Raw genomic sequence first — 26,158 nt, 5'->3', positions numbered from 1 at the left:
CTGTCACTGCTAATGCATGAGCTTCATCCTTGACACAAAGGCCATGGATCTTTTTGAATAAGGGTAGCATTGTCTGTGTGGGGAACATGCAGAAATCTATGGGGAGACACGGCCACAGAAGATCTCTGTTCTTAACAAAACCTGCTTTTGAAGAAGGATTATGGTAGAATGGAATATAAATTGTTAGTGTTTTGGTCTGGGATGTTGATACTTTAAAAACACAATGGAATGTGTTCTTTCTTATTTTTGAAGGCAAAGGCAGTGGGAAGGTCTTTGCCTTTGGGCTTTTCTTATTTTCTTAATTACCACTGTTTTAGACACAGCAGGATATGTTTTTTTTGGTAGTGAGACTGGGAAAAAAAAAAGGTGCACTTGAATTTTGTAAAACCTGGATGAAATTTCTGGAGGCATTTTATGCAGCAAAAAATACCGTCTGCAGCAAATCTGTGTCCTGACTTCTGTGAAACTTAACTTTCTACCCAAGACTTTCTTCTTCCTCTAGGGCATCTAGTGCATTTTTCTTCCTCTGTAACAGTGCTGCCAGCAGTGTTCTGTGTTTTGAGTTACATGCTCTTATGGGTCAAGCAATCCTCAGCAGAAGGCACCTGGCAAACTGTTGCTTGCCCTCATACAAGCGCCGCATCTCTCAGCAGTCACTCAGGTTCACTCACTGGTCACCTCCACAGCTGATCTCTTTCCAACCTCTTCACTTCTTCACTCCCTCTTGACTTCCCACTGTGAATTGACATGCCATCAGTCAAATAATCCCTTGCACCATTAAGCACTTGTCAGTTTACATCTTTCTTATTCAGTTGCTACAGCAAATGAAAAGCTTGGTCTCTGGTTCTTCCTATACACAGTTCCCTCTGTTTGCAGAGAAAGCTTTTCATACCTTTCCCTTTCATTGTTGATCAGTATGCCTGTTTATTCCATATGCATCCACCTCACTTCTCTTGTGAGTGATTGTTCAGAATTTGTTCAGGTAAGGCCCTAGTTAATAGGTTTCTGCTATCAAAAGTTTAATTTGGGATGCTATTTTATCACGGAATGTATCCATGGAGAAGGGTAAGCCTTTGCTTTTCTTATTTTCTCAGTCTCATAGAAAGAAACTGGGGCTTTAGTCATTCCCAGCACTCAGGCTGGAACAGAGAAGAGGTGGGACCCAACCCTGGTGTCAGCTGATGTAACCCAGTGCAGGAGGCACATTGCCCAGTACCCAGGGGTGTGTGTACAGCTTGTCCCCAGCATTTCCCACATCCCTTGACATGCTGGCCAGATGTGGTCATCTTTTGCCCAGGAATGTTTATACATCTCCCCTTCTCTCATCCTCTGCTTGGCTGGCCTGAAGATGTGCCTCAATCACAAGGGATCCCTCATCATCCTGTCATACCAAGAAATGCTTTCATGAGGGTGGAGGATTATTTTTGAAAGTGGTTTTCCTTTTCAGTATTTGCCTTTTCTATCTCTATGCCAGGCTAGTGATGAACATTTTGAGAAATTCCCAGAGGGAACTTTAAGGAAATGGTTTATTCTATTTGCAGAAGTCCTTATTATGTTTAAAAAACTTCCACATGAAGTCTTGTTGTCATGTCTCTTTCAATATAATCCCCCTGTGTAAAGAGATTGTTTTTCTTTCCCTCTTACTCTCTTCTCCCTTCTCCATGAGTTTCCCATTTTAGCCCCTGTTACTTTGCACTCTTATGCCCTCTTGTCATCCTTATTTACTCCCTCCCACTTTATGCAGCTTCTGAAGTAATTGTAGGTGTTTTAAGTATTTAAAGAACTATTCTTAAATTCACTTGTGAATTATCAGCAAATTGTCTCTCAGAGATTAGTGCTGGCAACAAATACACCTGTACTGTAAAATGAAGGCTTACTTTTCATATATTTTTTGAGATTTTAGACTATGGATACCTTATGCTTGCATGATTAAACCTCCATAGTGTGTATGTAGAAGCCAGAGATAATTGTCTTTCATGTTTATACAATATGTTCAGTTTTTCAGCATTTTGAGATACAGCATCAAAGCAAAATTGATTTCCTTTGACGGAGTCTCTATATGTTATCAAATATCCTCACTTATCAGAGACAGAAGAAACAGTGATATCTCTACACAGACATGAAATACCAGATCTTGGAATTCATGGTGTTGGGACTAAGGAGGCATTTTGGTTTCCAATTTTGTTCTGGTGGGGTAGTAGTAGCAGAAGCCAGAATGTATTGGCATTGGAGGCTAGCTTTACCTATTAGCTAAAATCAGGACTCCAAAGGCCAAATAAAAGAGATTTCTGGTAGCAAAGGAACCTGAAAATCTATACAGCCCTCAAGGTGCTGGGTGATTGTTGAGCTTTGCCTGACCTCAGCCTTGCATGCTGCTTGTGTACAAAACAACACCTGAACATACTGCCATTAGCTGAAGGTACCTCTTGCGGTAAGGGCAAAAAGTACCAATTTACACTTGCAAGAGGAAAAATAGATATCTCAAACCATGGCATTGGGCAATGAAAACAAACAGCTGGCTTCAGCTTTCTGCAGTAATGCTTGGATATAAAATATGCTTCCTTTTCCCATAACTCATCTACTGGAACTGGAACTGAAAATTCCTTTTTTTACAGCTGCAGCAAATACAGGCCCAATCCTTTTCTTCTTTATTTTAAAAGTGATAAAAAGAGATCTACTTAGACTGCAATGTTTGCTGCAGTAGTTACAAGGCTGCAATATTTCAGGCTCCCAAACAAAGCTATTGTATCCCATGTATGGTCCCCAAAAAATTCCGGATTTTTTCCTTCTGTCTTCCTTCCCCTTCCTTGTTTCTTTGTTCGTCTTATTTTTCCCTCAGATATATTAATGTATCTGTTTATATGATGTATCTGTTTGTATTTATATCTTACTACATATAGGATGTGTGAAAGGATCTGGGAAAGTCACTAGATGATGTCTTGCTTTTTAGCACTAGCTTGAAGAGCTTTTCTGCACAAAAGATCTCTCATCTTTTATTTCCTGTAACTTCTGTTTCTGGGATACAGTAATTTCAGCATGTAGGATACTAAATGCTCACTTCAAATTTCTGTAACTCCTCTTTCTATCGGAGACACAACAATTCCTGCTTTCTCCAGCATTAGGCAATGTACCTTGAGAGGCTCATCCTTCTGTTACCTGCTTCAAAGGGACTGCACCAAAATGAAACAGAACTTCTTGTAGCCAGAACAAGGAGGAAAAGAGACCTGAATATCCTCTCTTAGGCTGTTGCTATGATAGTGTGGTCTCTAAGGAATGATACTTTAAGTAATTCTTGAGCTGACTAGAAGGAAATCTGACCCGATCTTCTTTCTGAGAGGAATACAAGAAGAATAATAAAGCAGAAATGATTGAAAATACTTTCTATTAATTGGCATGGAAAGTAACAGATATAGATCCATCCCCTTAATGATTCTACTCAAACTTACCTAAAAACAGGAGGTAGGATGTCTATTTTATTTTTAAAAAAATATTTTATTCAAGACCTGAGTGGAAGTTATTACATAATTGGCTTAGTTCCAATTGCAAGACACTTAAATTTGTGAGTTATTGGACTCCACTATGGGCTGGGGTATCACATTGTACACATTGTACAGCTACACATGGAGCTGTAGCATCTGCTGGGTTTGATGTACATACAATCATAAGACTCATGATTGTGATGCTCTTGGGCAAAGTTCATAAATTTATTCATCATCTAACCTTTACTTTTTTTAATGTCATTCTACAGAAAAAGCTCAATTATTCTTCAACAGTTTCCCCTTTTTCAAATTGCATACTTGCTGATGTTTTATATGCTTAACTGTCTTCTAGGAGGAAAATTCTTCCAGTAGTGGGACTGACTCCCTAAGCAGTGGAGAGATTCCACGAAGTCGGTCAGAGGGGACTTTGATTGATGTGGATGACCGGGCACCTTCAGACAGCTACAGTATGCCTCTTCTGCTATTTTCTGTACCAAGGCTCTCCAGCTAAAGTCTTTATTTCTGCAAAACTCTGGGTCAGGCAGGCTGGGAGGAAGAGTTGAAATCCTTAATGCTACATTAAAAAATGCTACTTAGAGTAAGTTTACTGGGGGTCAAGGTGGGGAAGAGAGGAGGAAGTTCTTAGCCAAACTAGATTAATTTAGGGTTTTAAGAGCATGAAGGCAGGTTAATTTTGAGGTTAGTTCAATTTAAAAACTGAAGTCTTGGCAAAGTTGATTTAATCTCTGTGCTATTTTAACCCCAAAGCTGAGAAAACTTTGCCCTCTACAAGATAGTAATTTTCTTAGCGTCTTGTCCAGTAGCAGATATAACAGCAAGCCTGACACTTGCTGTGTAAGTTGTGGAGCAGGAATTATTTCTTTGCTGGCATGCTGCACCCCAGTAATTGTGCTGTTGTGCTTTCTCATGCTCTTGGCATGAGAGAGCGCCTGTCCTAGTGACTCAGGCTCTGACAGAGTTTTCTGATTATATTTTTCCTGCAGAAACATGCCCTTTAGGATGGGGAAAAAAAACCAAACAAAACCCTTATGCTTATTTTGGGCTTAATTAATCTATATTTTTAATACGCCACACTGCTCTGACTGTAATAATATCGCAGCACAAGGAAAGATTTTGGCCTATGGGCAGAGACAAAAGAACTTTTCAGTGGTGCTTGAACAGCATGTCCCCCCTCTGGTGACCCTGGTTAAGACAAAGTGCTCGAGGAAAAGGAGCTGCCCTTGGGCTCAATCCCCCTGGCAGCTCACCTGGAAGGCTCTTGTCAAGCAGTGCTAGAGCTTTGTAGATAGGCACCTGGCAAACAAGTAAATTCCACCTTGGTTCTTCCAAACTGGGAATTTTCCGGAACCGTGGAAAGACGTCACGGTTTTGGCTTTTTATTACAATTTGGAAAAGGAAACAAAAAGAGAAGTATTGGCGTTTAATTCTTTTTTTTTCTTTTTGTGTTTGTATGCACTGTCATGCTTGCATTTGAACGGTATAGAATAATCTTGGAAATGGAAAGTACTATGGACGGTGTGGTAATGTAAGCTATAGATATGGTGAAAAAAAAAAGACACAATGCCTTTTCCCTCTAAAATTTAAAATCTTTGCGAGAATATATAAAGAAGGGATAGTATAGCCTCTACATATAGGAAAAAGGCAAAATGAAGTAATAGAAACCCTTAGCATAAAAAGTTGCGGATATTCCATTGCAAGATGGGTGAGTCACAACCAACTGTAAACCATCTTCTCTGAACAATTCTTAATACAAAATATAAGGATGTCTCTTCTTCAGAAAAAATAATTATTTCTACTAATAATGAGATTTTTATTAGAAAACATATATAAATATCATTTATGCACCTGGATTTGTCTATTTAAATGCAATCTCAGAAAATTAGTAGTCACGCAAACAGTTTTCTCAACCTTCAAGTTGTACAAGGTCTCATAATTTATATCAATGATTGTTTTCTGATGCAAAGCTAGTATAACAAATTCCACACACATGGAGACAAACTGTAAGAGTGCTGCTATCAATTAAATGCACATGTACTAGCATGAAAAGGAATCTTAAATAATGCATTTATCTGTACCATCTGCAGTGTTTGAAAAATGAAACTAGTTGTTTAATCTTTGCAAAGAGACAGACACAAAGGAAAGAAGTCCACAGCATTTTGTAAGAGGCCAAAGATTAATGGAATATAATGGTTTGAATCTTACGGAAATTTATCATACTCAATGCTAATTAATAATCATATGAATTGATAATGATCAACACCACAAAGAAGTGTCTTTACATCCTTCAACACCAATTTGCTACTCAGCACTAATTTGTTAGCAGTCTTTCTATTAAGTAAGATTCTTAATTAAATCAACTTTGATACTGTTTAAAAACCTGAAGGAGAAATACTGAAATTATCTATGTGTATTTGAGGAGGAAAATTTAGTCACTTCTTAGTTTAACAAACTATCAGTTGGACATGAATGCAACATCTCAAGTATCGGTGCTTCAGAAAATGCTTCTTTTTTCTTTTAAACAGATGCCAATGAAAGTAAACTGGATTTGGATATTGACTGGCCTGGTGTATTCAAACATGCACAATCTGTTTCCAAGACTAATCCTTTCTGGAACGAACTGTCAGGATCCAACCCTTTTGTACATGACATAGCTGCTTCCAATAGAAATGAAAATAATAAGCGTCTTTCTATCTTAAAGGAAAAACCTTATTTGTTCTCTAAAATTTCAAGCAATAGGGACTCTTTGGATTCCTCAGGCGATGAGCTAGATATTGACTGTCTCCTAAGAAAGACTTCAACAAGAAGATCTGGACGATCCAAGAGTGTCTCTGACTTCCTGGATATAGTTGATAACCAAAGATTTAATCCTCACAACACAGCACCTCAAAAAACTACAGTTTCTGATATGACATGGCTTCAGAATGACCGTGAAGCCTACAAGATGGCTTGGCTGAGCCACCGACAGCTTACCCGGTCCTGCCTGGATTTAGAAGCCATGAGCCACAGCCCTGGGTGGGCACAAACACAAGCTACAGACATTCATGTAGTTTGTAAACTGAATCACGAAGGGGGCTCAGTACAGCTACCTGACTCAGATATCAACATTCATGTCCCTGTGGGCCATGTATTACCAGGAGAATTCCAAGAGGTTGGTTTAAAGGCTATCCTTAACCCTCCATTGTCATGCAACAATGAGCTGTCCAGCACAGTAAGTCCTCTGATAGAACTTACACTCAGCAACCTCAACACAAGTGAAGCCATTTTCCTAGAAGTGAAAGTTGCAGCTAAAGTGAAGAGTGATCCATTCAGCCAAGTTATGAGTGACATTGTGTGTTTTTTCAGTCTCAACAAAGAAGGACCTTTTAAGAAGCTAGAGAATTGTTATATTTATCAAGATACAATACAAGTAAAGCTAACGGACCTGAGTCATGTGATGTATGCAGTGATTGCCATACAAGCAAGCAGAATCCAGCCTCCAGCAACTAACGTGTGGGACTATGTCCATAGAACAGTCTCAGTTGGAATTTATGGTCCCAAATACATTCATCCATCTTTTACAGCAGTTTTTACAGTCTTTGGTCACAACTACATTCCAGGAAAACTCACGATTTGTGATATAAAAAAGGGGGGTAAAAGTATGCCTCCTGTGGTGTTTCAGCTGTGGGGAAAGCATACATTTCTGCTTGAAAAACCACAAGACCTAAACATTTCTTTGATATCCTGCGATCCAGACTTTCAAGTAAAAATGGAAGATCAAAGCAAAAATATTAAAAAGGAGGAGTTGAAAACTGGTGAAATGGTCCGCCAACAATTCCTGTTTTCCATGCTTGGATGCAGGGAGATGCATTTCTTTGTTTTCCTTGTTCAGATTAAAATCTTGAAAAGTAGCCAAGTAACACAGTTCCATGTTACAACTCCTGATCCAGCTCCAAAATTAAGTGGAATTATTAATAGGCCAAAGCGCCTACAAAACCGCAAGGAAATCAAGTCTGCACCATGGCTTTTGATGCCAACAATAAAATATCCAAAGTTTCAAGACAAAACTTTGAGTGTCAACACTTATGGAGTGGCCTTGAAAACTGTGTTACGTCAGAATAAGATTGACTATTTGCTGGAATATTTTAAAGGAGACACAATAGCACTGCTTGGTGAAGACAAAGTTAAAGCCATTGGGCAAACTAAAACGAAAGAGTGGTACGTGGGAGTTCTCAGAAGAAAGATTGGTCTTGTACATTGCAAAAACATTAAAGTGATTCCTAAAGAACAAGCTATGAACACTGCTGATAGTGAGTTAACAACCAGGAATCTTGTTGAACAAATTGCATTGCCATTCAAAAAACTGACTTATATCTACTCGATAGTTCTGTCTACAGTATCAGAGAGTGTTTATGACTGGAGAGCTTTAGCTGAGGTGTTGGGATACTCACATATGTCTTTGGATGACTTTAATGAGGCATATATTGATAAAGAATCAGAAAGAGTTGCACATGTTGTGAAAAAGATGAAGCAAGACTGCCATGCTAACAAAAAAAAAAGACTATTTCTTTATGAACTCATTGTTGTAAGTATTGCATGAGCTAACTGGCTTGTTGGAAATGTATTGACAAGAAATTACTGTTGGTAATGTAGGAACAACAAAGCATGATTCTGTATCCTTGCAGGATCTTTATAAACCTGAATATATTACTAAAAGTTGTAGACACCAATAGGTGGAAAATACATCCAAACTCTCATGAAGAATAATACTTTGATCAATACATTCTGAACAGTCTTCTATTAATGCTGCATGAACTGTGTTCATTTAGTAGGTTGACTAGGATGACTTTTCTGATTTTTAAATAGCCATGATTGAAATTGTTTTGCCATTTGTCTTGCTAAATTGCTTTCCTGAGAAATTCACATTCCTGTTGTGAAATATTAAGTAACGTTACTATACTGTGGAAACTCCAGTATACATACATAGATATAGATAGATGTCATCTATCTGTCTATATATCTATCTATATCTATGTCTATATTTATATGTCTACATCTGTATATATACACATAAATATTTGTCTATGGTAAGTTGCATGTCTAGCTTGGCTTCATATAATTAAAAGGGACATCTCGATCCAAATGTCGAGGGCAAGATTTTTCTATCCATACCTTACAATTTCATAGTCAATGCTGTAGTGGCCTAAGAAGGATTTTGCAAGTGTTTCAGTATGTCTTTTCATGGACCTCATTTGTAAGCCATTGGACAACTTCTATGTGACTAAATACTGCCAAATGTGAATCAAAAGTTTATTCTAATTACTTTCAGGTAATAAGTGGCACTATTAACAATCCTAATTTACTTACTGATCTGTGTGCAAATTAGTTTGAAATTCATGGTCACTTAATACTCTCCTTGGCTCTGACAGAAAATTTGACCAACATATTAAGGGACAGAAGATAATTAAATTTCTGATATGCAAATAAAGTATTACAAAAATGGATGTTTAAAAACTCACATTGTAGCTATTCATCTAATGCCTTTTGACTGTCCTGAACTATAAACCTCCACTGAATTTACTTCTCAAAACTAGTCTACCCCTTTGTAGTGTTGACAGAAATTTCAACAGGATTCAGAAAATTTTGGTAGCAGTAGACACTTACAATTCTTAAGAGCACATCAAACTTTGTGGAATAAAAAAGAGCCAATATGAAGTATAGCAAAGCCTGTCACATCTCTTTACAAAAAGGAGAGTGGGACCTAAATGTGAAAATTGTCCACACTTTTAACTGAATACAGTTTAACAGAGTTCATTACAAAACAGGCAAAAAAGTGGGGCATAATTAGATTAAGCTTATAGAATCATAGAACGGCTTGGGTTGGAAGGGACCTTAAAGATCATCTCATTCCAACCACCCTGTCATGGGCAGGACACCTTTCACTAGACCAGGATGCTCAATGTCCTGTTTTGTGAGATTTATGCATTTTTTCTAGGAAGGACCAATACAAGTCCTTGTCCTTGTAGAGTTAGATATAAATCTAGATGTCATCCATGTAATTTTTGGATGGAATTTTCAATTACTTCTTTTAAAGAAAAACTCAATTTTTTTTGTGTTTTATACGGTTCTTGCTTATCAGAGCAAACACAAACTGAACAACTTTGTCTCCAGTTTAGGGGAATTTTGTACAATTCACTGTAGTCAGTTTCTCGCTACTCTGTCTACCAAAGTTCTATTGTTTGCTGTGAGGACTTCATTGGTTAATACTTTAAAATGAAATCACATGTATGTCTGATTTCTGCAGAAATCCTTGATATGTCAGTAAAAATCAGTATCTAAAAATCCATATCTAAAAATCAATATCTAAAAAAAGGAAAATTTCTGTGTTTTGATCTTGATCTTCCCCTGAAAACCTCAACAGTTTCAGTGGAATATTTTGGTGTGAATTGAGGAGAAGGAAAAAATCCCAACATTTCTTTTTCCCACTAGCTCTTATCCAAACAAATAAAGAAAGAAGAATGCACTGTATCTACATTTCAAGGTTATACTCCTTCAACAATTTTAATTTGAGTGTCTTTAAATGCTCTTTTGGCAAGGAGGAGGGAATGGTTTCATGTTTGCATTTCTCCTTAATGGTCAAAAAAATTATTAGTTCTGTGGGAGGAGTAAATCAAAAGATGCTGGCCAATGTGTAATTTTCCAAATAAAGCCCTAGATTAAGGACCACACCTTAGTATAATAGTGCTCTAACTATATTTTGAAGTCTCATGTCATACTTCTAAGAAGCTAAATTTTTTTTTGCCAAATATTTTTGTTGGAGAAGTATGATTTCTTCCAGGATCTTTAAGCTTGGCAGGACCCACTTGACACTGGAATGCTGAAGCAGCTGAATGCCAGCTTGATTTTTTTTATTTCTTAAGCTCATGGGCATTTTTCCTCTGAAAGTGTTGGCAACACCATTTTGTAGGAAAAAAACCCACATATTTGTAAGAACACAAAAGTAAAAAAAGTCTTCCTGTTTACGTAGAAACGCAGAATAGTGCTATAAAATTGAATTAAAATGTTCTGTTTGTAATTACTGGTGAAGGATCACTAATGAAAATCATTGTTGCAGGCACTTTTGAAGATAGATTGCCAGGGATTAGTGGCACGTCTTACCCAGGACACCATCATCTTGACTTCAGCTGTCAAGCTTGGCAGGAGCTGGCGGGAGCTTGCAGAGAAGCTAGCCCGCCTCACAAAGCAGCAAATAGAGGCTTACGAAGGGCCCCACCACGGGAAAAATGGAGAAGTAGCCATGGAGGTAAGGGCTGGTGTAACAGGGCATGCACATTTCCTCCTTGGCACAAACACAGCCAGGGACCTTCCTTCTTCCTGGTTTTGCAGGCTTCTTTCCTTTTGTGCTGTCCAGTGAAGGTCTCAGCTCCTGTCTTGAGCTTCAGGGCTGAGTTCAATCCTTTTTTATTGTCCTGTTCACTTGTCCTCACTCACACTTCTGCTGTCATTTCAGACACAGTGAGGAGGACCAGCTGGTCCTTGCAGGAGCCACTTCTAACCACACTCTGCACAGCTTTTGCTATGTCCACAAAAAGGAAGCTGACTTCTATCACTAATACTTTTCTGTGCCAGCGTAACACTTTTTATCATTTAGCTTAAGTAGCATGAGAAGAGGTTGGAAGCCCTGACACCAATTTTACTTCTGATGTATGAATGTGGCAAATCTATGCTTTAAGTTTAGTTTGTCAGGTACATCATAATTTTTTTTTTTTTCCTTTGTAAAGCATCTTCTTGTGCAGAAGTTTGAGCTTTGTATAAAAGCCAGTTTGTCCTCTCAGATGTATTTTAGTGCATACAGATCTAAGGAGAAATTTAGGTGCATAAGGAAATCTCTAGTGCCATTTTAGGTGACCAGAGATACTCGCGGCATCCTTGCAATGTCAGATGTGCCACAAGACTTGGGGTGGAGCCTTGTCTACTTTTCTGAGCTGAGGGTCAGCTTCTGCTCCTGGCATACCTCTGCCTGGGCAACCAGGTTACTTCCTGCCCAGTTCTTCCCTAACACCAAAGCATGCAGTAGCTCCATTCTTTCCCACAGAGTTATGTGCCAATGACTTCTATGTTCCAGACTGGTTTTAACTCTGAAAATCCCTTTTTTGTGAGCATTGCTGAATGATTGTTCTGACTTGAGAGCTTACATTCAGGCTTGACTCTGCCTCTGCCTAGACCATCATCTCCTGATTATTGCAGGTTTTGTACACAATCCAGACTGCATTCCCTCTCCCTCATCTCTTGGTTCCAAAGGAATTGCTATTTCCCATTCACAGGTTCACAACTACTCAAGATAATTTCTTCTTCCTTCTTCTATTTCCCCATAGCTGGTTCTACTTATTCCCTGCCAAACCTTTCCTTTCCACTCCTTTCCACTGTTTGAATCCAGTGCATCTGTCATCTTGTTTTTATTTGCTTGGTGATAACTATTAAGATATTTCTGCTCTAATCATGAACTACTACCACTTATTCCTTTTGAATGCTCTGCCCTCCCTCCCCAATCAATATTTGATCAAAATTCTACATGTTTGCTCATGTGCTTCTGCACTTTTCAACAAAATTATCTCCATAATTGTTGTTTGCAATCACAGCTTCCTTCTCAGATCCAGTTTTTCTCTTTGAGCTATTTTGTGTAGTTTGTTTTCTTTTCTAGGTACTTCAGTCTGGATGCACCTTCCTCCAATTTTTTCTCATAAAATTATCAGCCTTTTCAATCCCATGTCTACTATCTTGGCTTTCTCTTTTTTGCTGTTAGACAGTGGCTTGTCTGATTTCCTTCACTTTTGTTCTAGTTATTAAGCTTTCTCTGTTTGGCTAACAAACCCCCAGCTTTCTACAAGAAGGAATTATTGACATGAACAAGATACAACTCTGCTGGTCTCCATGTTATTTAGGAATGTTTCCCCTTTGCTGACAGACAGTATAAATAAAACAATCTTATAACTGTTTTTCCAGCATCATGCCTATTTATTTTTAGATTAAGAAGCATTTTATATAAACACTTACTTTGCTTTGAATGGGTTTTGATTTTCCATGAAGCCTATCTTCTACCTCATACACTCTACTCATTTGTTTTCGAGAGATTTTTATGGCAAACCATCCCGAAAATTCTCTGCCTTTCAGTGACAATATCTGCTGGCAAAACAGTGTGTTCAAATTCATCATAATAAAAACCTTACAATACAGTACTCTCTCTTTCAGAGAACATTCAACATCAAAGATCAGAATTTTGCTGTATTTCTGTGTCTTTTTCTCAAAGATTATATTGGGCCTATGGAGGATTTATTGGTTTTGGGTGAGCTTTTAAATTGTGCTTGTCCACATGGGTGTGAATTCAAAGCACAAGGTTTCTAGCACTGGTGTCTCATGTGATCACTCAGTACCCTCAATGTTCTCTGAATCTAACCTAAATTTCAGTACTTTCTAGTGGATATCAGTGCTTTCTTCTGACCTCTAACTTTTCAATTGATAGTAGTTTTTGGCTTTAAAACCTGAAACCCAGCAAAGCTGGGGGAGGTTAGTAAGTTTTGACTAGCTATTGAGGATGATATGAAAATATTAACTAGTGCATTCCCCACCAAAGATTGTTCCATCATCAGGAGGATTGATTGGTTAATAAAGACTTCTGCTTTTAAACTTCATATTTTTCTTGGTGGGAGAAATTTTCTTGCAGATGATGACAGAGGCAACTTGAGGTGCCTACAATTGGTGCATAGATTATGAAGCATTTTTCATCATTAAATTCCAAATCACTTTGTAGTGGACATAGGTGTCATTATTGCATACTCAGCAGAGAGAGTGGGAAAGAGGGAAAACTCATGCGCACATCTGAGATGAGACTTGACCAGGATGCGGCGGTGATTTAATGTTTAGCCTGAGATTTTGCTTTGGCACAATTTAGGAATTTTGAATGCAATTCAGTTCACCCATTGCATTAGAGTATGTGCATGTGGAGAAGAATCTGCCTTAGAACCACTGCTGTGTTTGTAGTACTAGTTTAATGTGATGAGTGTGTAGATTACTGCTGAGTTAATTATGCATCAGTGGTGACCAGTTTGTAAAGCTTTTGATCCCTGCATTCTCCTTTTTCTTCTTTCTTTCTTTTATTTTGTCTTAAATTAAAAAAACAACCAACGAAACAAATAAATCAATTGTGCATGATTAGAGGAAACCAAGGTTTGTATTAAAGGATATTTCAGCCAATTATCTTATTACAAAGTCAGACTGATCTTCAGCATAGGTCAAAGCATAACATCTTTTCCTATTCGTTGTTTTGTCACATTCTAGTGAAGACAGAAAAGTATACCCTCATTCTTTATATACCCTGGTTTAACAGGAATGTAAGAAAATGAAGAAAGAGACCCAGAAAGAGCATAGCCAGTAACAGAATTTCAGGAGATACCAGCTTCTCTTGTTGGGAATACCAGCTTCTCTTGTTGGTTACTTTGGCTATCAAGCTAAAAATAAGAATACAGAAACTTTCTGGTCCCAACATAAATGCAACAGTAGTGATCTGCTTTTGTTCATTAAAATATGTTATAACATATAATATGTACAATAGTACATAAAAACCCCTGTTTTCAACTTAGCCTCTCCAAAAAAGCCCCAAAAGAATTCATCAATCTCCTTCTTCCCACCTGCCACCAATGTACTTTTCTCCTTCTGTAACCTTATGGTTATTACTTAAGATAGACTTGTTTAAAAGAAATGTTATGCACCATTCATTTGGGAAAATGTTGATACCTTTCTCCCCTGTAGACCTAAAATGAGAAAATTCACTGAGAGATCAGGCACTTTTTTATTACTTAAACTCAAGGTAGAAACTAGACTAATCAGACTGTGAGACAGTAAGTTTAGACTAGATTAGACTAATTAGACTTTGGGGCTGTAAGTCTAAGGATTTTATTCCATTTGGGTATGACAGCAGAATTTGAGGGAAATGTTTACAGAAATAATGACAAAATCACTATTGGGTAGGCTGAAAGATAGCCCAAAAATATGGAGAAGAGTTCAGAACTATGAGCAAAGAAATTCTCCTCCTACTCAGTTCCTCCAGGCATCAAGCAAATAAAACTTAAATTAAAGAAGTAAAGCTTGATGTTGTGTACTGTTTGTAAATTAATAAGATAATATTGAGGAAATAACCAATTTCCTTCAGAATTATCTTTCACAACCATAAAAACTGGGGTTTTTTATAAAAGAGGAAAAGATGCTAAAAAAACCTCAACTTCCTGATCACTTTTGTGTGTGTGTGTATATATAAATAAAAATGTGGAGTCATCAGTCCAGATATATTTATTGCTATGCATAAGTATGTTCCTGTTAGAGCTGTGAATGACGGAACCCTTCAAGAGAATCATGGGTTTCTTTGTGGATTTGTGCATCATCCCTGCAACTGTTAACTCAATTACTGTTTGCAAAACATTTATTGCCAATAAGGAGAGGGAAAACAGAATTTTGATTGCCCAAGTAACATTTGGAAAAGCAGAAGCTGGAAAAATAATTATTTTGTTTGTTAGCTGAACAAATTCACTCAGCACTTTGAAACATAAAAGTCCAGCTTGGTATCTGAATCATGCTGCTATAACTTAATTAATGTTGTTAGACCAGTGACAAATTACACCTGCTATACATCTGCTCCATTTGTTTGGCATAAACCAAATAAATTGTAGTTTGAAAAACCAAAAAGCAACGATAATCTTTTAATTTCTTTTGTTTCTTGCAGGAAAAAATTTAAATTTTATATCTTGATTAAAATTTATAAAAGCTTTTGACTTGCCTCTTTTAGAATGTTTGTGTGCTTTCCCACCCTTTTTAAAAATAGATTTTACAGATAAATCATGTTAGAATCACAGAATCATTGAGGTTGAAAAAGACCTCTAAGATCAGCTAGTCAGATGATCTAGCACTGTCAAGCCCACCACTAAACCATGTCCCTATTTCCTATGTGTGATTTAAAAATGCCCAGGGATAGTGACTCAACCACTTCCCTGGGCAGCCTGTTCCAAGGCCTGACCTACCTTTCACTGAAGAATTTTTTCCTAATATACAATCTAAATTAATTAAAGGGACTTCATTTTGCTCCCCATCCTTGTTTTCCAGCTCAGCAGAATGGATACCCAGAAAGCAGCTGATCTGGGTATTTAAACCTGAGGCAAGGAAGGCATTAAGTACCTCCATCTTTCCCTCATCCTTTGCCACAGTGTTGCCGCTATATCTAAAATAAAGGTTGGAGATTCTCCTTAGCCTAAAGATGCTGACATCCTTTTAGAAGCATCTTTTATTGTCTTTTATGGCAGTAGCCAGATAAGGTTTCTGCTGCTGTTGTCAGAAAACATTTCTGAAAGGTAAAAAGTGTGGTTAAAATTTCCAGGCTGAGTAGAGGGACAGTACGATGTTGATAAATGGGTAGTAACCATCAAAAGCACAACCAAATAGGGAAACTGCTGCTGGGTTGTCTTGGTTTGAAAAGACAGCTGTGTGCTAAGTAAGGCAGGAGCCTTCCTTGAAATAGAAAATGTAAATCCCCTCCCTCAAAATTATTATAATTTTGAAATTAAGAGGCTCTAAGGCAAAGATATGGGAATAGGAAGAACAGTTTTTTACTAGGAAAATTAAAAATACTAATGCAATAGTATAAAAAAGAAAAAAAAACCACTGACAGAGTCAGAATAAGACCTGACACTCTGTTGGTCAGGGTGTTGGTAGCAGTCCTGTTAAATGGAGGCTGCAGTCCTTCTGGAGTGATAAATGTGCTTCTGTTGGAGCAGTGATCCTGTAGAAGGGTGTAGTTTTCCTCTGAGGGTCCTGTGGTGGTGTAAATGGGCCTGGTCCTCCTCTAGGAATCCAGTGGAGAAGAAAGCTGTTCTTCTTAGAATCCAGTGGGGAAAAAGCTGTTTCTAGTGCTCCAAATCTCAGACTATATCCGGGTAGGAATGCTTGGCTCCTCCCCTTGGGCGGAGCTTCTCACAAAGGGATGATGTAATTTTATCAGTCAGGCAGTGAAACTCAATGGCCCACTAACAGAAGCATCTCCAGGGAGGGAGGATTTGTTGTGGAAGAGATAAAGAAAACTGCCCATCAACAGGCAATAACTGCCTCACCTCTAACAGATGGCAAATAGAATACACACCCCAGCCTAAGACATGGGCATATGTATTGCAAAAGATGAAAAGTATTTTCCTTCCATTCTTGTTCTTTGACTTATAGTTTCAGATAAGGATTTATTTTGACTTGGTGATAATCATCTGAATGAAGAACTTATCTATTATTTACCTCTCTGAGAATTTGAGAGTTTCATAGAAATAATGTGATTAAGATTACTGGAGATTTTATATCAACACACCTCTTTTTATAAAGAATTTCAGCATGCCCAGTGATTAAACATGTATTTTCTCTTTTCTTTTCTATGACTTTTCAATTATTTAGCTACTTTTTTTTCTGAATAATTAAATTTCTGCCACTTTTTTTTTTTCCCCTTTATTTTTCAGATGATGTGGAAACCTGCATATGACTTTCTCTACACTTGGGCTGCCCATTATGGAGATGGTTACAGGGACGTCTTACAAGACCTGCAATCAGCCTTGGATAAAATGAAAAACCCAGTAACAAAAGAGTGGCGAGAGTTAACTGGAGCTCTGATTCTTGTGAATTGCATGGAGGTTTTAAGAGCAAGTGCCTTTTCCAAAATGGAGGAAGAGTAATGGACAAAATATTTTTTTGGAAACTATACCTCTGTGTAGAGGTATAGTTTGTGTATTTATGTGTCAGAGATACTCATAGAGCATAACAGAATGAAGTTTATTTTAACTGAGTTGATGTCGGGTCTAGCCCTATGGTCCTCAACTACAGATTTCCAGAGCATGCTAGTGGCTTCTGAGTAAATAAGAAAAGAATGGGGAATTAAACTAATGAGGTCAACAAAAATTACTTGTATTCTATGGGGTATTTTCTAAAAGGAGCTATTTCTGATTGCACTAACTTCTAGGCAGAGATCAGTTTTAAAAATTCATGGATGAGTTCAGGACGTAGAGCCTCGTTTACATTGTTTTCAGTGAAGTGTTAAAATCTAAATATTTAATCTTTTAATATTTGGTGCTCAAACCCCTCAACTCTAATTTATTGGGTGCATGTTAGCCTCCAAAAAAACCTTTAAGATTCTTTCATCCTCATCTGGGACAAAACTAATCTAATTGTCTCACCACACAGGAATTCAACAGTTCCTGGAAAAATAGGTGTGTGCTGCACACACTCAAAAAATAGGTGTGTGCTGCACTTATCCAAAAGAACTACTGCTATCTATTTTAAAGACTCAGGGGAGACAGAAGTCAAAATCTCAAAAGTGTTTGGTTTTGATTTATTTATTGATGTAACTCAACAGGGTTTTGTCTCTTTTCTTATTTTTGTTCGTTTATATTTCTGCAATTTTTTTCTACATTCTGCTGAATTGAAATTCCAGAAAATTCCAGAAACCTTCTTTATGCACACCGATCCCTCTGATCATTTGTCTAGTCCTTCCCTGTTGCTTTTAGGTAAGTACATAGGAGAAGAAGACTTTGTAGGTACAAGGACTGGAAACAATTCATATTCGCATCTGTTGATTGTTTTCTTCTACCTCACTGGTATGGAAGATGACTCTTATTTTCTCAAAAAAAGTTAACAGTGCTTTTATAGTGGAGTGCTTTTAAGATTAATTTATTTATGGAACAATTAATTATAACTAGTCATATGTTCTAAAAAGAACCCTGCTTAGATGCTATCATTAAAAATCTTCCAATAACGGAGTAGCTTATTATAAGTACAGAAAATACAGGCTGAATAATAGTTACAGGCTGACCAAATTTTTTACTATCATTTTTAATGTATTAAATATATTTTTGGTTAAGTGGTAGATTTACAAGGTTAAATCCATTTTGAGCTCCTTTGATCAACATTCATTCAGAAACATCAGCAAATACTCAAGACAATCAGTTGAAAAGAGAATTGGCATTCTGCCATCACTTGTGGTTGACAAGACAAAGCCAAATTCTTTCAGGAGTAGCACAAAACAGTACTTCAGTCCAGAAACTGCACTTCCTCTGTTGTCTTAGTTCATTTCTGCTAAAGGAGGTTTTGCCATTCTAAAATAAAACTACATTTAGACATTTTTCTTCCCCTCTCCTTTCCTCTAACCTTTTTCTTTTCTACCTTCATTAAGCTTTTCCAATGTACCCATATCTCAGGAAGGAGGATGAGGAAGGAGTACTTTTCTGCATAATAGGTAAATTCATTCACCAGAAGGTCCTCTGTCATCAGGGCATTTTCTGAATTAGCATGCGTGCAAGTTATCTGCCTTCAGAGGACTTGCCCTTGATTTGCAAGACAATGAGGAATTTAGTCCACAGAGCACAATCTGCTATTGCTGATCAAGGAAAGGTGGAGAACAAGGAGTCAGATTATCAAAGCTCCCTATTGTTTCAGGTACCAGCACCAATTTTATATGTTTCCCCACACAGTTTTAAGAAGAGGTGCAGTGAACACATAAATTTCTCTCATGATCTGCGCTTCAGTGCAGAGTCAGCTTGTCCTTCCTCCTGCAGGTAGTGAAGCCCTGAAAGATGAGAAAGTAGTTTGTCTTACTCTTGTGTGCTGCTAGGTAAGGAAAAGGTATAAAATATATTAATAGACATCTTTAAAGGTAAAAAGACACATGCAAATATTAGAATATAAAATATTAAGAACTAATACAAACTCGCCGAGAATTTATTTTAGTTTTCCTAGGCTTCTTCGGCTTCTGCCTTAGACTCTGCTCTTAGCAGACTATGAAACCTGAACAGGATTTTGTAGTGGTGCAAGAGGCCACACACCAGATTGACTTAAAACCTCAGGGAAATATATTTTTTTGCTCCCTCAGAGATGAAATACCAGAGGAGTTCACAAAGCAAATCTTTCAGCTTCACTAGGTTGTCTTACTATCTGCTTTTCATGCATCCCAGCAGGCCATGCTCCCTTGCTTAAAGCCCTGTTAAGTCATACTTTAAAACTCTTTTCCTTTCACTTTTCCCCCTCTTTTGTTAAACTGACTGCAACAGTTAAGCAACTCAGCTTGCATCTGTTTCTGAAGACGAGTCTGTGCTTCCATCCTTTTCTTCCACATCTTTATTTCTTATCTTTAGTAAATGTGGGCTTACTTTCTTTTTCAAAAGGACATGTATTAATTTCTTTGTTCAGTCCTGTATTTTTCTGTTATGAATACTAGTCAAAAGAGTGGGAAAAGCTACCAGAAGCACCAATTCCTAATGGCACAAGTCTACCGAATATCAAATATAAAGGACAAGTTGTCTAAAGCCATTGAAGCTGAAGGAAAATCCATCCCAAGAAGGTAGTCAGTGGTCATGATCTCAGGAAGAGAAGGGCCCAGGGACCTGAGGCTGTTGCCTGCAACTCTCATAGGCCAGGGCCAGGCCCTTTCTTTGCTCTGAAAGCTTTTTCTTCATGAACAAGAGTTGAATTTGGCCCAGCAAATTTAGCAAATATTGACTCAGTGAGTCAGTGTTCTCCTTAGCTTGCAGAATTATGCAACATGCCCTCCAAGCATATTTCTTTAAAAGGAAATTTATATCTGCCTGTAGTTGTGCTGTATTCCAGGGCCTTTGACTGCTGGTTGCTAATTGCACTCCCATTTTTGCTTTAAGCTTCTGCTCATATGAATGAAATGTGCACTCGTGCAATATGCTGTTTACTTTAGCAGCCCACACTGGATATATTTTAAAAAAAAAGGTATTAAAACCCCATATTTTATTTAGTGGTCTAGTATTCAAAACCACAAAATGCCAGCTCAGAGTGAAAGCAGCTGCACTCAACAGCAACACACAGCTTGGAGCACATGGCTTAGGTAAACATGCTCTGTTCTTGACCTTTTTTCTTTTCCTCCCACCCTGTCAAGAGAGAACAGCTTTCCCATGAGCCTGCACACATACTTTCTTGGGTTTCTTCAAAGTGAGATGAGATTACCAGCTCCTTGGGAGGAGGCAAGGAAAAATACCAGCCGCTGGTCCTTGCCTTAAATGACCCTCTGTTTCCAGGTTTCCTAATTTCTTTGTGCAGAAAACAGCTGTGTCAGCCAGTTCCATTTTACTTTGAAGTTGTAGGCAGAAAACCTCCCCACACCTTCCTTCATCCTTCTATTCTCTGAATAGGTGTTTCTTAAGCAAATGAGCAAATGAAATTTGTGAGTGCATCTGTTTCTTTACAATTCCACCTACCCATGAAAACTGGAATGGTGGTTCCCGTGGCTGAGGGCACCTGAGTGGGGCAGACACCTTCCACGGTGGGCAGTGGCAAGGAAAACCTGTCACTCATGATAAAAATACTGGTTTTTTTCAGTGAAGTTGGAAGCCATTCATCTTGCAGTGCAGAGGCTTCATGCCATTTAATGACACAGTGACACATTTCTGAATTAATAACAGTCAAGATTGGAGAGAAAAGGCATATTATTCCCCCCCGGAAGTTCCAGCCCTCCAGTTGGGTTTGGGGAAGGGTTCAGTTTCTTAGGTTTCACTTGCTTTTTTTGGAAAGCAGAGGTTTAGGGAAGGAAAAGGAAGTTTCTTTTAAAATGTGAGTAAAGTGCTACTCCCCAAGCCAGGCTCCAGGCAACAGGCTGGATGCCAAGACCAAGCTATATGTTATGGGGTGTTCTTTGTGGAATTTTCTAGAGGAGAAAATGGGAGGAGACACCAGCCATCTTTCTTCCTACTGAGAAAAGAAAAATGTGGAGGAGTGGACAAGCATTTATTAGGTAATTTTTTCATGAAAAAGACTGTTTTTCACAAATTCTTTCTGTAAAGCTAAACTGTGGGGAAAACAAACACTAAGCAGTTCCAAAGGAGCAACTCAATTTTGTTGTGTTGAGCTGACTCTAAAAACCTATTCCTAAAGTGTATCTGGGCTCAGTAAGGGATCCAGCTGACAATGACCTAGGAAATAACAAAGCTACAAATGATGTAGAACTGCAGATGGCAATGCTGTATTCCCATCTAAATCCAGGGATCCTGCTTTTCATCATCCAGCAGCTTGTTCAGCTATGGTCAGCTGTACCAAACAAGGATATAAAGCTATGCTGTTTTCTTGTGTTTCTGTCATAGATATGAAGCTTTCCTGTGAAAAGATGGGAATAAAATATAGAGCAAAGGGTTGTATTTCCCACCATGCCCAGGAACACACTGTAGAAAATTATATTCCTCACATTAGTGTGAAACACCAACTGTTAAATTCTCTGGCAAGGCCCTAGAAAAATTGTAGATATGTAAAAGAAATGTTAGTTTAGTGTGAGTGATAACCATTGTTCTTGAAAGATATGTTGCCAATAAATATCTACAGACACTATGGGATATTCAAATAACTTGTGATTATTCTTAGTACAAAAAGTGCCATTTTCTATTTCTTGCCAATGTATATATATATGTAGATAATCTATTTTTTTAGTTTACAGTATATATTTTTAAACAAAATAAACAAAATTATGTTGTCCACTGGAATCTCTCGAGAATTTTTTTTGTTGTTTTTTAAGATTAAGAAGACCAGAGGAAGAGGTCATGAGGTAAAAGATAATGGTTCAGTAAATACCAGGAAATGAGCAATGTCTTTATACACACTTCTCTTAATTTATAAATCCTGTGTGTTAAAAAGATGAATGCACATTCCTTTTACTGTGTTCATAAGCAAAAGTAGTTTGCTGAAATTCCTTCCAGAAACAGAATTATCTCACTTTTGAGAAGAGGGCAGTCTGTGGATGTTGCAGTGGAAACCAGTGGAAATCATATTCTACTTACAAGAATATGCTCTCAAATTTTTTTCTTTTTTTTTTTTTTTTGTTGGAGAATCTTGAATGTAAGTTCAAAAACATAAATCCTCATTTGAAAAGGACAGTCAAAACTAACACAAGCTTCTGAACCTTCCATAGAAAGAAAGAATAGTGCTGATTATTTTTTTAATTGAATTTTTGTTTCAGTTTTCTCAAATCAAATTCTTATGATCCTTTCAGCATAAGCTGGACAGGAACACAGCCTATATGTTAAATCTTAAATTTATGGTTCAGACTTAATTGTAAAGCTATTATCGGGAGTTACTGCATGAACTAAAAGGTCAATTTACATATCCATTCTAAATCCCAGGTTTTAAAATGTAAATGAGGTGGCCTAGCAGGAATAGGGGTGGCAGCACAATAGTCCCAGGAGAGCAGACAAAGATGAAGAGTATTCAACTCCACTCCACAACTTCAGAGATTAAACATTACGTTTGTGTTAAATTCAGTACAAGATCTAAAATGCAGCCTTGTCAAGTACAATACCCTGAGAACAGCAGGAATCCAGAGTGACAAGGGGAAGTGAATATGCAATGACTGCTCAGTTTGTCTCATAAAAATGAAGTTATCAGGCAATGGGTTTAAAAATAAACAAAATTACCCTTTCATACAGTGAGGCATTGAGGAATGTGTTGTTATGGGATATTGCTGAAGAAAAAATCATGCATGGGTGCAAAGGAAAACCAGGCAAATTTACAGAGAAAAAAGAAGTGCCTGGTGGATGGGGTGGTTTGTCTACAGCCACCAGCTTCATATAAAACAGAATTGGATACTGAAAATGCAGCAGGGAGAAATACTACACTCCACTTGTCCTGTTTCTCACCATTTCCTCTAGAGACTGGGTCTGGAGTGGGCAGATGCCTGCTCTCACCCCACCCTTCCTGCACTCTTCACGGAATCACTGGGTTGGAAGAGACCTTAAAAGATCATTGAGTCCAACCTGTACCCTGACACCGCAGCTAAACCATGGTACAGAGTGCCACATCAACTATTTTCTTAAACACATCCAGGGATGGTGACTCCACCACCTCCCCGGGCAGACAGTTCCAGTACTTTATCAGTCTTTCCATGAAAAACTTTTTCCTTATATCCAACCTATATTTCCCTTGACACAACTTGAGGCTGTGACCTGTTGCTCTGTCAGTTGCTGCCTGGAGAAAGAGACCAACCCCTACCTGACTACAACCACCCTTCAGGAACTGCCCTCTGAACACCATGGGGCTCACATGCTCCTCAGACATCCCAGCAGGCTCCTTCCCAGCACCTGCCTCCCTTCCGCCCCAGTTCAGGCAACAGCTCCTCAATTTATTTAGCAGCAGCCATGGCCCTCCTCCAGCTCTGTGGCCTAGAGTCCAAGAGCAGCTGGACTGAGCTGTGATCCTCTGACATGCTCCCTCTGGCAATGGGGTCACTGATAAGGGAGCACAGTTCTCAATTTTAGGCAGGGAGACATCAACAAAGCAAGACTCCTCAGGGCTGGCCCTGCTCCATGAACTTGCTTATCTCTCAGGATCCAACAAAGCCTTCTTTTATGCATCTGAGGGAGAATCATGAAGAGGAGAAAAGGATTTTGAACAAAATTTTAGACCAGAATGCTCATTTCTTAGCTTTACTCACAAGCAGGAAAAGTTATTATTAGAGTCTAAAATGATTTCATATAATGCCACCCTCTGTTCTTCATACAAAAGGCTCTATTGCTATTTATAAAGGAATTTAAAAATACCAAACAGCCAATGGATGATTTAATAACGCTGCTTATAAAACTAATTGTGTGTAACTGAAAAGCTCTCCCTGGGGTCCCATTTGCAGGAGGGTTAAATAGGATTATCAAATCTAAAAGAAAAAAAAAAAAGATAAAAAACTCCCAAAGCCCTGAAACCCCAGGAAGAAGGAGTTGGGACATTTTGCTGAATAAATTATAGACCTCAGTCATTAGTACCAGGGGATTATCTCATAGAAACAGAAATTTGAATTTGTTTCATATACCTGCAAGATTCTTTAAAGGTTTTAGGTCAGAAGCTTCATTTTCATACACACAAAAAAGTCTTTTCACTTGGGGACCTCCAGCCAGCATGATGACTTCAGTGGGAAGCCATTTACCCTTCATGTCAGGGTATCAAACATAACAAACTACTGTAGCAAAACTGAAGGGACCTTATCCTTTCCTCGATTTTTATCTGCCTATAGAAGTTCTATATTGCTCCATAAAGCAAAAGTGGTGGTGTAGCTGAGATGAGGAGAATGAGAATGACCAGTGCAGGTCCATGTGGAGTCTGTCTGGTACAGTTTTCCTCCACAGGTCCTGGTTGTTCAGATCAGAAGTGTTCAGATCAATCCTATGCTACAAGCATGCCTTTTCAGCCTTCTCATCCCCTCAAATCCTCTTGCCCCTCTCCCCAGAGGTGTCCTCTCCTCAGCTCAGCTGGCAGTCGGTCATTATAGACCCCACTCCACCTCACACCTCAGCTGCTCTCCCTCACCCACTGCTCTGGGTCCTGGGAAATGAGATCCCCATCTCCTCTGACCCCCAGTCCTCTGGGCTTTCTTCTTTCTCCAAAGCTTTTCCTAAGCTAAACAACCACTTCCAACAGCCTTAGCTGCCTGTGCTTTCTACCAGCACTAACACACCTCTGTGAGCTGCTCTCCAGCTCTTGCCTACCCCATGCCCACCCCACCCCAGCCCTGCAGGTCCTTGCAGGTTTGTTACCAAACCTGTGTTACTTGTTGCTCCATCTCTGGTCAGTCGATGCTCTCCCTTAGCACCACAATGGCTGAGCACAGCCCTTGGTTTGGCTCTATGCTCAGGGATAGACTTCAGGATCCAGCCCCTGATGAGACTGAGAAGAGCATGAACACAGGCTGCCTCAGCCAAAAAATCTGCCCACAGATGACTTTGAAGGCAAGAGAGCTGAATGTATCCACACAAAAATCAAAAGAAAACACAGAAATGTGGTAGTGGTGTCCTTTAATAGACAGAAACAAAAGATAAAATATGAATTTTGACCCTAGGCTAAAGACACTTTCTCACAGCTTTTTGGCTTCATGCTATTTTATACATTTTAAATTAATTAAGCAAAGATATTCAGGAGAAACACTGTAGTTAAGGCCAGTATCTGTTTAATGCAAGGACTTTAACCTCAGACAGCTTTTGTCTTTTTGAAAGACTTCTAACAAGCAGGATTTTACTTTGGAGATTGGGTTGCATAAAGGTAAGCACTGCTGGCACAGAAACTCAGCATGTTAATCTAAGAGCAATGTTGACAGACTGTTGCATTTCTACAGAAATTTGTGTCAGGTTACTTTACCAGAAAAGGAAAATATAACAAAAGACACAATAGACACAATAATTAAAACTACAAGATATTAGCTGCTAGTCAACACACTTCAAGCCCCACACATTAAGGCCTCTTCAGTTTATTTTTGCCTATTTTAAGTTATCTGTGGAGAGGAGAGGAAGGTAAAAGAAGAGAGAGAGGAAAAAGAGAGGTTATTGTTGCTTGAATGATTATGATTGTTAGTTCTTTGTATTACATCAATGTCTGGTTTGAAGCTGAAGATCTATGGTGCAGTGATCTCCAATAATGAAAAGGGAGAAAAAGCACAGGAAGAGAAGTGAAGCTAGGAAAGCCTTTTTCAAGGTCACATAAAGGATATCTCCTTTATAAACTCTTTCTAAAGGAAAATAAAGGTCCTATAAACTAGGAAGGTCCTTTATAGGTAAGGTCCTATGAACTAGGACCTTTCTAAACTCTTTCTCAGGCCTTATGCATTAAGCATTGCTGCCTTAATAGTT

The 26,158-nt window shown here is 38.3% G+C and overlaps 1 protein-coding gene across 1 annotated transcript; it reads left to right on the top strand.

Moving 5' to 3' along the window:
- The first annotated feature begins 1,047 nt into the window (after window positions 1-1,047).
- Window positions 1,048-17,227, top strand: MACC1 (MET transcriptional regulator MACC1). Its single transcript, XM_064703176.1, has 5 exons — window positions 1,048-1,065; window positions 3,832-3,946; window positions 6,023-8,061; window positions 10,591-10,779; window positions 17,015-17,227. The coding sequence occupies exons 1-5, from the start codon at window positions 1,048-1,050 to the stop codon at window positions 17,225-17,227; spliced, it is 2,574 nt and encodes an 857-aa protein (XP_064559246.1).
- Window positions 17,228-26,158: the final 8,931 nt, after the last annotated feature.

The sequence above is a fragment of the Zonotrichia leucophrys genome, chromosome 2 (assembly GCF_028769735.1).
Source record: "Zonotrichia leucophrys gambelii isolate GWCS_2022_RI chromosome 2, RI_Zleu_2.0, whole genome shotgun sequence".
Taxonomy (NCBI): domain Eukaryota; kingdom Metazoa; phylum Chordata; class Aves; order Passeriformes; family Passerellidae; genus Zonotrichia; species Zonotrichia leucophrys.
This window is presented reverse-complemented; position numbering and strand designations above follow the sequence as displayed.

Bases quoted from the DNA above. Each gene is read 5' to 3' on its own strand.
- MACC1 (XM_064703176.1), top strand. The intron at 8,062-10,590 runs GTAAGTATTGCA...TCATTGTTGCAG, and splicing joins TTCTTTATGAACTCATTGTT to GCACTTTTGAAGATAGATTG. The intron at 10,780-17,014 runs GTAAGGGCTGGT...TTTATTTTTCAG, and splicing joins ATGGAGAAGTAGCCATGGAG to ATGATGTGGAAACCTGCATA.